This window comes from Biomphalaria glabrata, chromosome 14 (assembly GCF_947242115.1).
Source record: "Biomphalaria glabrata chromosome 14, xgBioGlab47.1, whole genome shotgun sequence".
NCBI classification, from domain to species: domain Eukaryota; kingdom Metazoa; phylum Mollusca; class Gastropoda; family Planorbidae; genus Biomphalaria; species Biomphalaria glabrata.
Window position 1 is genome coordinate 29355794 of NC_074724.1, and position 15121 is coordinate 29370914.

The following is a 15121-nucleotide window of genomic DNA, read 5'->3' on the forward strand; positions in this document are numbered from 1 at the left end:
GTATCTATCAATTAGTATGGATCAGTCATGTAATTAGATTTGTAATAGATCTAGAGTGTTAAGAAACAATAATAAACCTGTGCGATTAGACATGTTTTTAACAATTCATTTTGTTTTGCACTATTTCATGCTTTTAATTTGGGCTGGGTAGGGGGAGAAAGAAGTGAGTGTCTTGTGAAGGTTACCGAGATAGCTTTAAAAGTTCACTGACCTGCATTTGATTTGATGGCTCCAGCCTCCTCAAGCACAAATACTAACCACTATACCAAAGAAGTGCTTAACAGAATGTTTTATAGTTTTGTTTTGTTAGTTTCAAACTTAAAAGCGAAGTAACTCATTTATACCACCACATTAGTCAAGTACAATTACTTTCCCTTGTTCAATACGGAACAAAATAATTGATTACCAATAGTTAATTAACTTTTTTTCTTTGATTCTTGTTTTGTCAGGTAAAAAAAAGTGTGAAAAATTTTAGCTTTATCTGAAATTGGATGTCGGAGAAATCACGTGTATAACCTTTTTGCCAGACAGACAGACAGACAGACAGAGTAGATACAAGATTTGTAAAAAAAATACAAACATAATTGATGTTTCACATTTTATAATGGTAGTATCAAAGTTCTAAGCTCATTCGCATTAGGACCAAAGCATTTTTTCCTTTCTTTAAACAGTGATCTTCCAATATGAAGTCTCGCACTCCAACAACCGCCATCTTTGAATTCTCTCACGTTTTATTTCAATTCCATTGCATCGTCACTGTATTTCTTCTCGCTTTCTTTTCTTTTTCTTTTAATTCATTTTATGGCTTAAAGAACGTGGACGGAATCTTCAAAGTGGGAACAAAGAGCAGATTGCTGTGATTGACTTTCCAACAAAGAGCAGATTGCTGTGATTGATTTTCCAACAAAGAGCAGATTGCTGTGATTGACTTTCCAACAAAGAGCAGATTGCTGTGATTGACTTTCCAACAAAGAGCAGATTGCTGTGATTGACTTTCCAACAAAGAGTAGATTGCTGTGATTGCCTTTCCAAATGCAAGATTTTTTTGTAGACTACCAAATAATGAAATGTATTTGGTGCTACAAACGGAAGTTGACAAATTAGATTACGCTCATTACGCAAACATTTTTATATATTGTTGTAAATCTAAGGCAGGCAACTCAACGAAGTTCAACAGTAAATAAATAAGTGTGTTTATTTACCAGGACAAACACATAAAAGCCTTTATTGTTATTAAATCTACCCAGTCCTTTCACCAGCAACCTGAATACGGACCAACGACAGCCTTCCCCGCTTCGCTGCAGGTCACCACTACAGTCTTCAGGCAGCACAAAAAGACGGCTCTTTGGTTTCCAACATTGCAGACTCTCCACAATCACTTGATGTACTGTTCTTTCCTCTATCCTAGTATCTTCCTATTCTGGTTCAATAATGTCGGGGTATGGGGCCCTTATCGACTACCCTGACCGGACTGAACCAGACGGATGCTCCTTGGACGCCGAACTCACAGGGATAACTCGTGCGTTCGAGGCCATTAGGGCCCGAATGCTCCAACGCGAGACTAGTGCCACCACGGTGGTGCTGGTCACTGACTTTCGCTCCAGTCTCCAAGCTATGGGTGGAGGCGGGGGAGGGTCGCCCGTAATAGAAGAGGCAATCGGCGCCGCAGATAACATCCGCCGAGCTATTGGAGCTGTCGTTTTCATGCAGTGGGCGCCTTCACATTGCGGCGTGAGGGGCAATGAAACGGCAGACGCCCTCGCAAGGGAGGGTGCTTTGGCAGCCACACACCTCGAAGCACAAAGCACGTACTTACAAGCAACGGCACAAATCTATCCGAGCACTCATTCATGAGAAGTGGTTAAGGTCCTGGGAGGAATCCGACAGAGCACGTGGTGTCTTGCAGCGCATGCGTCACCCAGATCGCGACGATCCATGGTGGCGACTGAGGAGGTCAGAGCAGTCAATTATTGCGCAGTGCAGAACGGAACACTGTCCTATTGGGGCATACTTTGCCCGGTTCCGCACGAACTTTGACTCCCGATGCCGTCACTGTGGAGAGAGCGTCGAAACAGTGTCGCATGTCTTGTACGAGTGTCCCCAGCTCCGCGAGCTAAGAGGGGTCCTGCCTGTGCAGTCACTCGACTTGTATGGTAGCTATGAGGCACTACGCCGGACGGCTAAGTTTCTTGCTAGAGCACTACGGGAGGACTAGTCCTTCCTGCTCTGATTTTTCAATAGGAGTTCATCTCAGGTTCAATAGTGCGCACCACAAGCACTGGTGCAGGGCAGGGTTACAACAATATATATATATATCACTTTCACCTATCCCTTAGTCAACCTTATACTTATAAACTGTTTTTTAATCGGCCACCGGCGGACAATGTTTATACAATTATAAATAATAATAATATTTGAAACTTCAAAACACTTTCAACTAATTCTTTTTATTTATGTTTTTAAATTAGAGGAGATCATTTTCGCTCAAAGAAAGGCAGACATAAAGACAAGACATTAAGACACACATATAGAGAAACATTAGAAGAGTTTGGAATATTAGTGACTGATTACTTTGGTATTTGACACATGAGTTGGCAGTCATAAGTTGTAAAGCTGCGTCTCTCCACCATTTTAAACGCCTGGTCTCGTCGCATCTCCACAAATGTGAACCCTTTACGTTTGGTGGGCTGGCCGTTGATGAACTCGGTTATGGCCTCGTCCTCCGGGAAAGAGTTTCGCCACAAGTTATCGTTCCTCTTTGTGGTTCCCAGTATTATGCACGTGATTCGCCCGTTTCCCTTCAGGTTCTTCACGAGATACCTATACATCTCCATGTGGAATATCTCAGGAAGGTGACCTCCGAAGAGAGCGCAAGAGATGCCAGCAGTGTAGAAATTGTTCACGTCATAGCGGGACAACAGGAACCTGTACGCGCCGTACATAAAGCCAGTGGAGGAACGAAACATCCTGAGAAAGGATTTTTCAGTGTTATGAAGAAACTTCGTGTGATTGTTGCTGTGCAGGGCCACTAGTTGAGCGAGCTGCGTCTCCGTTTCTTTGACTTGGTTCATAGCTTCTAATTCGTCTGCTTCGAAGACCTTTCTGGAGCACTGGCCTGAAACTGGAAGAGAGCAAAGAATCAGCTTGAGCAACTTACAATGGAAATTAGAAAAAAAGTAAAAGTTCCCCTTTCAGACCTTGTGGTCTAAAGGGCAGATGATGTAAAGGTCATCTGATTCTGTGGCCTACGGTTAACGAGGGTGTCATGTGGCCAGCACAACGACAAACCGCCTTTCCTTATCCCCCACCATTAGAGCTGGGTAGACTCAGAGACGCCCAAGGATACCGAAATAAAAAATCCCAGTCTTCTCCGGGATTCGAACCCAGGACCCCCGGTTCAGAAGCCAAGCGCTTTACCGCTCAGCCACCGCGCCTCCGGAAAGAACAAAGATTGACCATTATTGAAGAAAGAATTAAGAAAGCAAACTAAGCAGAACAATTTATTTATATATGTTGATCTTGCTGTAGTTTTTTAGATTGAATATTTGCATCGCAAGGTCACGTGTTTCAGTTTCGTTGGTGACGGAATTTACGTAAGCTTTAAAAAGTAGAAGTGATTGGGCAATGTGATGGTTCCAGAAAAAGGCGGGAAAAAGTAGATTGAGAAAGGCGCGAATATTTATTCTCGAGGATCAGCGACTACAGTAAATGTATTTTAATTTTACTTTTTTTATACATAGTGATTCAAAGTTCTAGAATAAATGTTTTGTATTTATTTTTGAAGGATTTCAGTTTTGTGTTTATTTTTGAAGGATTTCAGTTTTGTGCTTATATTTGAAGGATTTCAGTTTTGTATTTATTTTTGAAGGATTTCAGTTTTTGTGTTTATTTTTGAAGGATTTCGGTTTTTGTGTTTATTTTTGAAGGATTTCAGTTTTTGTGTTTATTTGTGAAGGATTTCAGTTTTTGTGTTTATTTGTGAAGGATTTCAGTTTTTGTGTTTATTTGTGAAGGATTTCAGTTTTGTGTTTATTTGTGAAGGATTTCAGTTTTGTGTTTATTTGTGAAGGATTTCTGATTTGTGTTTATTTTTGAAGGATTTCAGTTTTTGTGTTTATTTTTGAAGGATTTCCGTTTTTGTGTTTATTTTTGACGGATTTCAGTTTTTGTGTTTATTTTTGAAGGATTTCAGTTTTGTGTTTATTTGTGAAGGATTTCTGATTTGTGTTTATTTTTGAAGTATTTCAGTTTTGTGTTTATTTTTGAAGGATTTCAGTTTTTGTGTTTATTTTTGCAGGATTTCCGTTTTTGTGTTTATTTGTGAAGGATTTTAGTTTTTGTGTTTATTTGTGAAGGATTTCTGTTTTTGTGTTTATTTGTGAAGGATTTCAGTTTTGTGTTTATTTTTGAAGGATTTCAGTTTTGTGTTTATTTTTGAAGGATTTCAGTTTTGTATTTTTTTTTGAAGGATTTCAGTTTTGTGTTTATTTTTGAAGGATTTCAGTTTTGTATTTTTTTTTGAAGGATTTCAGTTTTGTGTTTATTTTTGAAGGATTTCAGTTTTGTGTTTATTTGTGAATGATTTCTGATTTGTGTTTATTTTTGAAGTATTTCAGTTTTGTATTTATTTTTGAAGGATTTCAGTTTTGTGTTTATTTTTGAAGGATTTCAGTTTTGTGTTTATTTTTGAAGGATTTCAGTTTTGTATTTATTTTTGAAGGATTTCAGTTTTGTGTTTATTTGTGAATGATTTCTGATTTGTGTTTATTTTTGAAGTATTTCAGTTTTGTATTTATTTTTGAAGGATTTCAGTTTTGTGTTTATTTTTGAAGGATTTCAGTTTTGTGTTTATTTTTGAAGGATTTCAGTTTTGTATTTATTTTTGAAGGATTTCAGTTTTGTATTTATTTTTGAAGGATTTCAGTTTTGTGTTTATTTTTGAAGGATTTCAGTTTTTTGTTTATTTGTGAATGATTTCTGATTTGTGTTTATTTTTGAAGTATTTCAGTTTTGTATTTATTTTTGAAGGATTTCAGTTTTTGTGTTTATTTTTGAAGTATTTCAGTTTTGTGTTTATTTGTGAAGGATTTCAGTTTTTGTGTTTATTTTTGAAGTATTTCAGTTTTGTGTTTATTTTTGAAGGATTTCAGTTTTTGTGTTTATTTTTGAAGGATTTCAGTTTTGTGTTTATTTTTGAAGGATTTCAGTTTTTGTGTTTATTTTTGAAGGATTTCAGTTTTGTGTTTATGCTTTTACGAAGTGCCTGTGGCATGACGATATTGTTTGTGTGTTCTAAATCTACCTTCAATGGAATGGCGAAATTGGAACATCCAAAACGCATTGTCTGATCAACAAATCCTATTGTAACATCAATACATACTTGCCATCTGCCACTTCAACCCATTGTGAGTTACATAATCAGGAAATCCTGCTCAGGGCTTTCACTTAATAAAGTCTGACCTACATATACTACAAATTAACATATTTAGAACGCTTTCTTTGTGCTTGTTTATAAGTTAGATTAAGATTGGTCGAATTAAGTCAAAAAGAAAAATAGCAATAACGCATACTAATGCAGAACCACAAGTTAAAGATGCGTAACCTAATCTGATTTATAAATATGGCTTAAATCTATACACTTTGTTTTGAGGGTAAGGTGGAATCGTCAGCCTTGGAGAGGGAAATCTCTTATTCCAACCTCTGCTACCTTGCGTCTATACACAATATAGGAAAGCTACTTTTAGGAAAAATCAGAAGCCGATGACATATAGGAAATTTGCGGCACACACCGCCACAGCTTGGCAGAATCTGCGAGTCTTCTGATTCCCAAACCGGATAGGACACTTTCTCTTGAGTAGAGATGGAAGATCTGTCGTGTGGGTGACATTTTTTCCAATCAGAGTTATCCTCTATTTAGATGAACCTTTCAGCTTTACGTGAAGTGGGAATAACCATAAATAGCAAGCTTTTTGGTGTATTCGGTGTACAGAATAAAGAAAGTGGGAACAAGCTGTGTTTCTTTTTTTTTTAAACCTTTTAGCACTGAAGAATATAGCTCTTCAGTTTATAGCTCTTCAGTTTATAGCTCTTCAGTTTATAGCTCTTCAGTTTATAGCTCTTCAGTTTATAGCTCTTCAGTTTAAAGCTAGCTCTTCAGTTTATAGCTCTTCAGTTTAAAGCTAGCTCTTCAGTTTATAGCTCTTCAGTTTATTGCTCTTCAGTTTATAGCTAGCTCTTCAGTTTATAGCTAGCTCTTCAGTTTATAGCTAGCTCTTCAGTTTATAGCTAGCTCTTCAGTTTATAGCTCTTCAGTTTATTGCTCTTCAGTTTATAGCTTGCTCTTCAGTTTATAGCTATCTCTTCAGTTTATAGCTAGCTCTTCAGTTTATAGCTAGCTCTTCAGTTTATAGCTCTGCAGTTTATAGCTAGCTCTTCAGTTTATAGCTCTTCATTTTATAGCTCTTCAGTTTATAGCTCTTCAGTTTATAGCTCTTCAGTTTATAGCTCTTCAGTTTATAGCTCTTCAGTTTATAGCTCTTCAGTTTATAGCTAGCTCTTCAGTTTATAGCTCTTCAGTTTAAAGCTAGCTCTTCAGTTTATAGCTCTTCAGTTTATTGCTCTTCAGTTTATAGCTAGCTCTTCAGTTTATAGCAAGCTCTTCAGTTTATAGCTAGCTCTTCAGTTTATAGCTAGCTCTTCAGTTTATAGCTCTTCAGTTTATTGCTCTTCAGTTTATAGCTTGCTCTTCAGTTTATAGCTAGCTCTTCAGTTTATAGCTAGCTCTTCAGTTTATAGCTAGCTCTTCAGTTTATAGCTAGCTCTTCAGTTTATAGCTCTGCAGTTTATAGCTAGCTCTTCAGTTTATAGCTCTTCATTTTATAGCTCTTCAGTTTATAGCTCTTCAGTTTATAGCTCTTCAGTTTATAGCTCTTCAGTTTATAGCTCTTCAGTTTATAGCTCTTCAGAAACGAAGCGTTCCTTTGGATCAAATCAGCAAGGTCGAGAGAGGGATCATGCCGAATGGGCCACCCATGACCCCTTTTTTCTAAGGCCTAGGAATGCGCGAGGAAACTCTGGTGCTGCAAAGCGGCTAAAACAACACGGGAGACGACAGCTTCCTTCATGTCTACATACAGAAGATGTATGCTTCAGTTCACAAAATAACGTAGCTTGTCTTTGATTGTAACCAATCGTCTCACTTGCTCTTGATCATGTGACCCAATAGGTAAAACGTCATTCCCCAGCTACTGACACTTCGTAAAAGTCAATCAATATATTCTTTTTTTTTGTTTATAGAAAGTAACCAATGGCAACAAGAACAGATAAACGAGATTTAGCCTTGAGTAACTATAAGAGCTATGAGAACAAAAAGTTATTGGAGATTATAGCGACAAACTGGAGGCGCGGTGGCTGAGTGGCAAAGCCACTCTGAGTGGTTCGAGCCCTGGTGAAGACTGGGATTTTTTACTTTTGGGATTTTTAGGGCGCCTCTGAGTCCACCCAGCTCGAATGCGTGATATTTGTTGGGCTGGCAACTTGACACCCTCGTTAACCGTGGGCTCTAGAAACAGAGGACCTTTACATCATCTGCCCCATAGATCATTAAGTCTGAAAGGGAAGTTTCCTTTTTTTTTTTTAAATAACGACTAACTAGACAATGTCTTCACCTTCACCTATCCGTTAGTCTGTTGGACCAAACAAGATCTGTCAACAATCTTCCTCCATTCCTCCCTGTCCTTTGATCGGTCATAATTTCATTCACTGACAGGCTCGTCCATTCTTCGATGTTATCTTCCCATCGCTTTCTCCGTCTTCCTCTTCTTCTTTTTTTCCTGGTACTGTTCCCAGAAGGAAGGTCTTTGCGAGCCCTGAGGATCTTGTAATGTGGCCGTAGAATTTAAGATTATTTTTATTGACAGTCGTAAGCAGGTCATCGTGGGGTCCAACTGCTGTATTCATCATGTTTGTAATCTCTTCAGTCGTAAGCAGGTCATCGTGGGGTCCAACTGCTGTATTCATCATGTTTGTCATCTCTTCAGTCGTGAGCAGGTCATCGTGGGGTCCAACTGCTGTATTCATCATGTTTGTCATCTCTTCAGTCGTGAGCAGGTCATCGTGGGGTCCAACTGCTGTATTCATCATGTTTGTAATCTCTTCAGTCGTAAGCAGGTCATCGTGGGGGTCCAACTGCTGTATTCATCATGTTTGTAATCTCTTAAGTCGTAAGCAGGTCATCGTGGGGTCCAGCTGCTGTATTCATCATGTTTGTCATCTCTCCAGTCGTAAGCAGGTCATCGTGGGGTCCAACTGCTGTATTCATCATGTTTGTCATCTCTCCAGTCGTAAGCAGGTCATCGTGGGGTCCAACTGCTGTATTCATCATGTTTGTCATCTCTTCAGTCGTAAGCAGGTCATCGTGGGGTCCAACTGCTGTATTCATCATGTTTGTAATCTCTTCAGTCGTAAGCAGGTCATCGTGGGCTCCAACTGCTGTATTCATCATGTTTGTAATCTCTTCAGTCGTAAGCAGGTCATCGTGGGCTCCAACTGCTGTATTCATCATGTTTGTCATCTCTTCAGTCGTAAGCAGGTCATCGTGGGGTCCAACTGCTGTATTCATCATGTTTGTCATCTCTTCAGTCGTAAGCAGGTCATCGTGGGGGTCCAACTGCTGTATTCATCATGTTTGTCATCTCTTCAGTCGTAAGCAGGTCATCGTGGGGTCCAACTGCTGTATTCATCATGTTTGTCATCTCTTCAGCCGTGATGCGGTCTTTGTGCTACCTAAACAATGTCAATGGCGCTGACTGGAACGTCACTGATGCCAAATAAATTACAAAGAATTCAGCAATTAATTTAACAAAACCTCAATGAGTGGAAGTCGATATAGATATCAATGTTTCTTTATTACCTATAGTTAGTTGTACTTTTGGTTTTTAATAAGTTGTAAGTTACCCTAACCCCTAACTCTAACGATTCCTTCATGTTCAACTTATTTTGCACTACAAACACAAGTGAAAGAAAATTTGTTTCCGCAGTGCTAAAAAGTAAACCAAAATTATACCTTTAAAAAAAAAAACGTTATCAACACCTCCTTTTTTTTTGTACACCGGATACACCAGAAAGCTATTTATAGTTTCTTCCGCCATGTGTGAAGCTCTCCAGTAAAGAGAATCTATATTAAACACACACAAATGTTTAGTAGTTTTGAGTCTGTATTACCTTGTGGACAGATGCACACCAGTAGCACAAGCCAATAAAACGACGACATCTCGGCTGCAAAGACTGGATCTGGATTTAGCGAGCACTCAAGTTTTAGGGTCTATCACTTCATCAGAGACTCATTACCATGATAAATATACTGGCTGTCAAAATCACATGACGTGGACGAACGCCATCAACAAAAAGCTAATTAAAAGGCATGCTGCTACCCAAACTCGTCCTCCCCCCACACACACTGATAGATCATGAGTAGGGTTAACACCAACTACCCCCCACATATATATATCAGGTCCATATTTACAGCAGTTCCGCAGTGTGCAGTCACACAGAGCCTAGCCTAATAAAATGGGTCTTCACATTAAACAAATAAATATCTGTTAATAAAATATACAGATAAAAATACTAGAAAACAAGAAAATAAAAAATTTAAATTAAAACAAGAAAAACATTTTTGAAATACATTTTTACCAAAATACCTCCATCTTTAAATTTAAAATATAAAAAATAATTAAAAAATTATAATTTACATTTTAAAAATATTTAATTCGGACATCAAACCCGTGAGACAGTTAGCTGCTTGAACTTACATCTTATCTGATTCGGTTAATGGGGAAAGCCTACTTGTGCGATTATTTATAGGTATGTTCATTATATGAACATCTAGATCTAACACTTGACCTAAAATTCTGTTTCGATTTAGAACTCGCACGAACTAGTCTAGATCTCCTTCTATATCTAGAATCTAGATGTATTCTATATTAGACTTACGTAAAAATACAAGCAATGCGGATAAACTTCAATCAAATTGAAGCAACTTTAAATTTACTCAGTTATCGCATAAATTCGGTAATACGGTGAACTACGCAATGTTGGCTCTAGACCTAGAATAAATCTCTAGCCAAATTAACATTTATTTATTTTTTATTTAAAAAAAAAACACTTAGAACAGTTAATTTAGAGATTTTCTCCGTGTGGACAACGATCTAGTAATTCTTTTTTTTCCCCAGAGATTTACATCAACTGTTACATTTCTAGAAAAATTGTTAGAGTCGAATGTTAGATAAAATAAAAACATTCTAAACTTCGCTTAATTCCCCCCCCCCTCCCCCAAGTATAAAAATCATGGTTTTACGAATGCATACATTTGCTAGAGAAGTAATGCCTAATATACGGCCCGCGGGCCAGATCCGGTTCAATCCGACCCGGCGAAACGTCGGTGGAAATGTAGAAAATGTACCCCCCCCCCACTCTTAAAAAAGGTTTAAAAAAATGTATCTATACCTACGTTAGAGACCTCGCATTTTTCTTCGATGGATTGATACTGTGGCATTTAACATATTTGTGCGTTTTTGAAAGCCAAATCAATGGACAAACCGAGTCAGACATTTCTTTGTAGACTCTATAGAAATTCTCTACAATAGTGCTTTTAACTAGACGGAGCACATTCTGAGTATGTAGCGGAAAATTTACTTATTTTACAACGTTTATATCAACTCAATTTGTCTGTCTGTCTATCTGTCTGTCTGTCCGGTGAACTTTGCACAATTATTTATTGGCATAGACAATATATGAATCAATAAAATTAATTATTTTGTTTGATACTAACAACGAAAATTAATCCTTTAGAAACCACACATACGGCTAAATATGTAGGGTTTAGTCCCCTTATATAGCTGAACAGGTTATTTTTCCCACACGCATTAACGAATCAAGCTGAAACTTAAAACAATTATTTATTGTATCTAAAAAGAAAACATGAATCAATTTAAAAATTATTTTATTATTTGTTAGTAATTACTCATATTAATTAATATTTAATTCGAGAAATAACTTCTACAATATTGATGCATATAATTCTAAGAGCGGACTTCTTTCCCTTAGAGAAATCTTTTTGTTCTTATAAAAGAAGGAATTTTTTTTCTTTATTATGCATGTTATTTACTGAGTTCATGTCACTGAATCTCTTGCAAGATGAGATCAAAAAGATTACCATGAATACCAAGAGCAATTAGAATGGATCTGTCACCCAGTAATGACTTGAACGTGTACAAAGACAATAGCGTTTAATAGATCTGCCAACTGGGTCATATGTGAACTGTCGGCAAGGGGTAAATAACTCTGATTGAAGGAACAAATTGAGAAGTAGCTTGCCATTGTTAAGTGTTGATTGTTGAGTTTAAGTTCATGAAGGAGAACTGACCTCTGGGATATCCTCCAGTAAAATTGGCTAGTTTTTTAAAAAACGTTTATCAACTCATTCTGTCTGTCTGTCTGTCTGGTAAAAAGTATGTACACGTTATTTCTCCAAAACACATTCTCGGATCAAGCTAAAACTTCGCACAAATATTCATTGACATGGACAAACATGAATCAATAAAAAGTTAACCAATTAGAAAATTAATTACTGGTTATTTATTATTTTGTTTATTACCAACAAGGGAAAGAAATACTCCAGTATTCACGGATATGGCTACATATATTGGGTTTAGACCCCTTAAGTAATTACTTACGCTATTTCTCCCTCCGATCGAGTTAATACTTTTAACAATTATTTACTGTACCCAGTAAGACATGAATCAATAAACAAAAATACTTCATTAGTCAATTAGTTTTTGGTAATTAATTATTTGTTTGATATCGAATAAGGGAAATAACTTGTACATTATAGGTAGATATAGTTTCAGGAAGGAGTTCTTCCCCTTCAGATAAGCTTGTTTTTTTTTTTTTTTTTTTGTTTTTTTTTCTAAAAAAGGATTTAACAATTTTTTTACTTGTGTTTAAGATGACGTTCAGACAGCCGTATTGTAGAGCTTTAGTTCAAATTCCATTTATATAATAGACTAACCGTTAACTCTTCAATTCATTTGTTCATTATAAATGTCATGTATTAAAACCTAATATGCAATGATTTTAAATGTCTTTGCTAACGTTTTAATACCTGAAAAACTGAAATGGTATGTGTTAAGACCTAATAATAAAAATAGGCGCCGATTGTAAATGTCATCTAACACAGAACTAGCCTTTATGTGCTATGACATCAGCTGTTATTCCCAAGGACTAGAACTGACATAAAAAGTATTTGGTACGCTGTGTGTTTGTGTGTGTGAGAATTTATTATTGTTTTATTACTATTTCTTTTATCAGCTTGCTAATTGGTCATGCCATATTGCATGGACACCGATCTCGGAAACGGCTCTAACGATTTTCCAAGAAATTTGATAGTTCATATATACCTTTAGGAAAAAAAAATTAAGCCTACTAGCTAATCGGCTACACAGGCAAAGCTCTGATTTGACCGTTATAATTTGTTTCAAAATACAATCATGTAAACATTGTGTCTTACCTCTTTTTTGTTTATCTTTATTTATATAGGTTAAGATGAATGGATAAAAACGAAACCGGAAGCGGTCGTGTTAAAAAAAATGTAATTAAAAATTAAAATTATAAAATGCAGTGTTACAGTTGTGGTCGTGGAAACAAGAATGCATAGCTGTGTGAAGTGGATAGTACGGTTAGTATTCGATTGCTAAGTTGATGAATAAATACTAACAAGATTATTTAAACGCTGCTACAATAATCATCTTGCTTTATGAACATTAAATTTGGTGAAGGATTAAAAACTGTTTGGTTTTATTTTAATTCAACTTTTTTTTTCAGTTAAATAATAAAATGTATCAATGGACCTGCAAGCCTTTCCATGCTATATATTGAAATCCCTGGGTGTCACAGCGCCACCTAGTGTTGCTTTATATAAAGTACAGCCACATTATTGTCTCAAGCCGAAGGGGACAAATATCAAATTATGTTCACTATAAATAATAAGACTTGAGAACAGTGGCGTAGCTAGGGGGGGAGGAGGAGGAGAATTTGAAGATCTTCCCAGACCCCCAATTAAGGGGAGAAAACATCTGAAGTAAGTGATACATATGATCAGTCAAGTGTTTGAAGAAGCTGTAATTAAGTACAAAGACATCGGATATATGCAGCCTGGAATTTTATCTGAGCAAATATCCTGTTAATGGTGGGTAGCATATTTTTTTTCCAGAAACAAAGATAAACGGTATTTCCAGTAGAGTTTACACAAAATAAATCACAAAGTTTGACATCATGGTTCACTAGAAAGCTTCAACAGGATTTTGACTTCTTTTCTCCACACTTGGGATATCTCTTTTGTTTTGCATGTGTGCTGTTTTCTGAGGCATCTAGTGCATTGAGCAAACCTGGAGATGGTTTCACCAAATGGAAGAAACCTGGGAGACTGAAAGACAAGCTCTTTTAAAGAGAAAATTAGAAGAAGAAAATGTTTAGGCAGAACCAGATGAACTGTCACATATTTTTCATGCGCAAATTTTGACAAATCAGCAGTATTGGAGAGATATTCTGAAGAGTGTAGCAGCAGCTATTAAGTACTTAGCAAAAGCAAACTCAAGCTTATGTGGTCACAACGAAAAACTAAATTCCCCCAAACTTGGGAACTTCCTAGCATCTTTAAAATTTCTTGCAGAATTTGATGAAGTTACGAAACACCACTTGCATAGAATCGAATATGGGAAGACACATTACTTGTCACCAGAAATTCAAAATGTAATGGGCAATACAGTTGAGGAATCAATTGTTGGGAAAGTCTGTCTGGCCTGCAGAAACTTCTCTTAGACATAAATCCAAAGGCAACATTTCTGAACTGTGATAATCACTCTCACAACCTGGCAGCTCTTCAGTCTGCTGAGATAGATCGAGCAATTGTCACCATTTTTTGGAACTGTACACGAGCTTTTTTTTCCGATTCTTCCCAGAGAAGGGCCAAACTGAAAGAAGCTGGAGCCGGGAGTTTAAAAATGGAGAGTAATATAAGGTGATCAGCAAGAGAAGAAGCTACGTCGGTAGTTTTCTAGCATCTCGACCAAATCATCAAGCTGTTGGAGAAACTTTCTGAATCAACAACTGAAAGAATGGACACTAGAAGCAATGCACAGATTCTTCTTCATGCAGTGGAAAATTATGAATTTTTGCTTATCAGCATGGCGCCTCCGTGAAAACGTCTAGTAGTGGAACTAGATAGGCTAAGTACGAGTAGCGAACCAGGCCCTTGAGCGATTCCCTGGGTGAGCGTTTTTTTTTTTATCTCACTCGGGGTAGGGATGGAGCAAATAGCCCTCACCCCAGTCCAAAAAGTCCGCCACGCCATTCCACGCAGGGGGCCGCCATCAGTTAGCCGTTAAACTGGAGGGGCGGCCATTACACGGAAGAGTGGCGGTTACAGTATAGCAGTGATGCCCAAACTACGGCCCGCGGGCCAGATCCGGCCCGAGACGTGGTTCCGACCGGCCCGCCAAAACATCGGTAAAAAAATGTAGAAATTAAAAAAAAATATGTTAAAAAAAGGTATTTTCTCTATGTTAGATCTCTCTCTTTTTCTTTGATGGATTTCATTGTAATCTATTGTCTTGTAATATTCATATTAATTTTTTTTTCTATAAGAAAACAAGGCTTTATTTTTCGGCGACAAGAATTGACAGTTTAGGAGTCTTGGACGATTCCGCGGCTTTCTTGAGCTAGCCGTGTCCTTGACATCTCATGTGTGTAACGCAGCGCATCTTTTCTGCATCATTTTGGTTCGTGTCATCTGACATCAATATGATTGGTGCCGTACAATGCAACATTTGTATGTTAATGAAATAGGAGTCGAATAAACAAAAATTGGATGTTGAAACTTCCAGGAAAAGTGGACAAATCTTTTTGTTGTGGAACATAAGACAACATTTTTATTTGTACGGAAAGTGTCTGTTTTAAAGAACATAACATAAAAGGCATTCTAAATTTGCCAATACCAAGAAGAAAAATAAGCCGACTGTTATGGAGGCTACAGAGTTGCTGACATTTTAAGAAGAGAAGTGAAGCG

The 15121-nt window shown here is 37.2% G+C and overlaps 1 protein-coding gene across 1 annotated transcript; it reads right to left on the bottom strand.

Moving 5' to 3' along the window:
- Nucleotides 1-2426: 2426 nt before the first annotated feature.
- Nucleotides 2427-9370, bottom strand: LOC129923005 (uncharacterized). Its single transcript, XM_056011633.1, has 2 exons — nucleotides 9223-9370; nucleotides 2427-3121 (listed from the first exon to the last, which is right to left on the bottom strand). The coding sequence occupies exons 1-2, from the start codon at nucleotides 9269-9271 to the stop codon at nucleotides 2568-2570; spliced, it is 603 nt and encodes a 200-aa protein (XP_055867608.1). The 5' UTR covers nucleotides 9272-9370; the 3' UTR covers nucleotides 2427-2567.
- Nucleotides 9371-15121: the final 5751 nt, after the last annotated feature.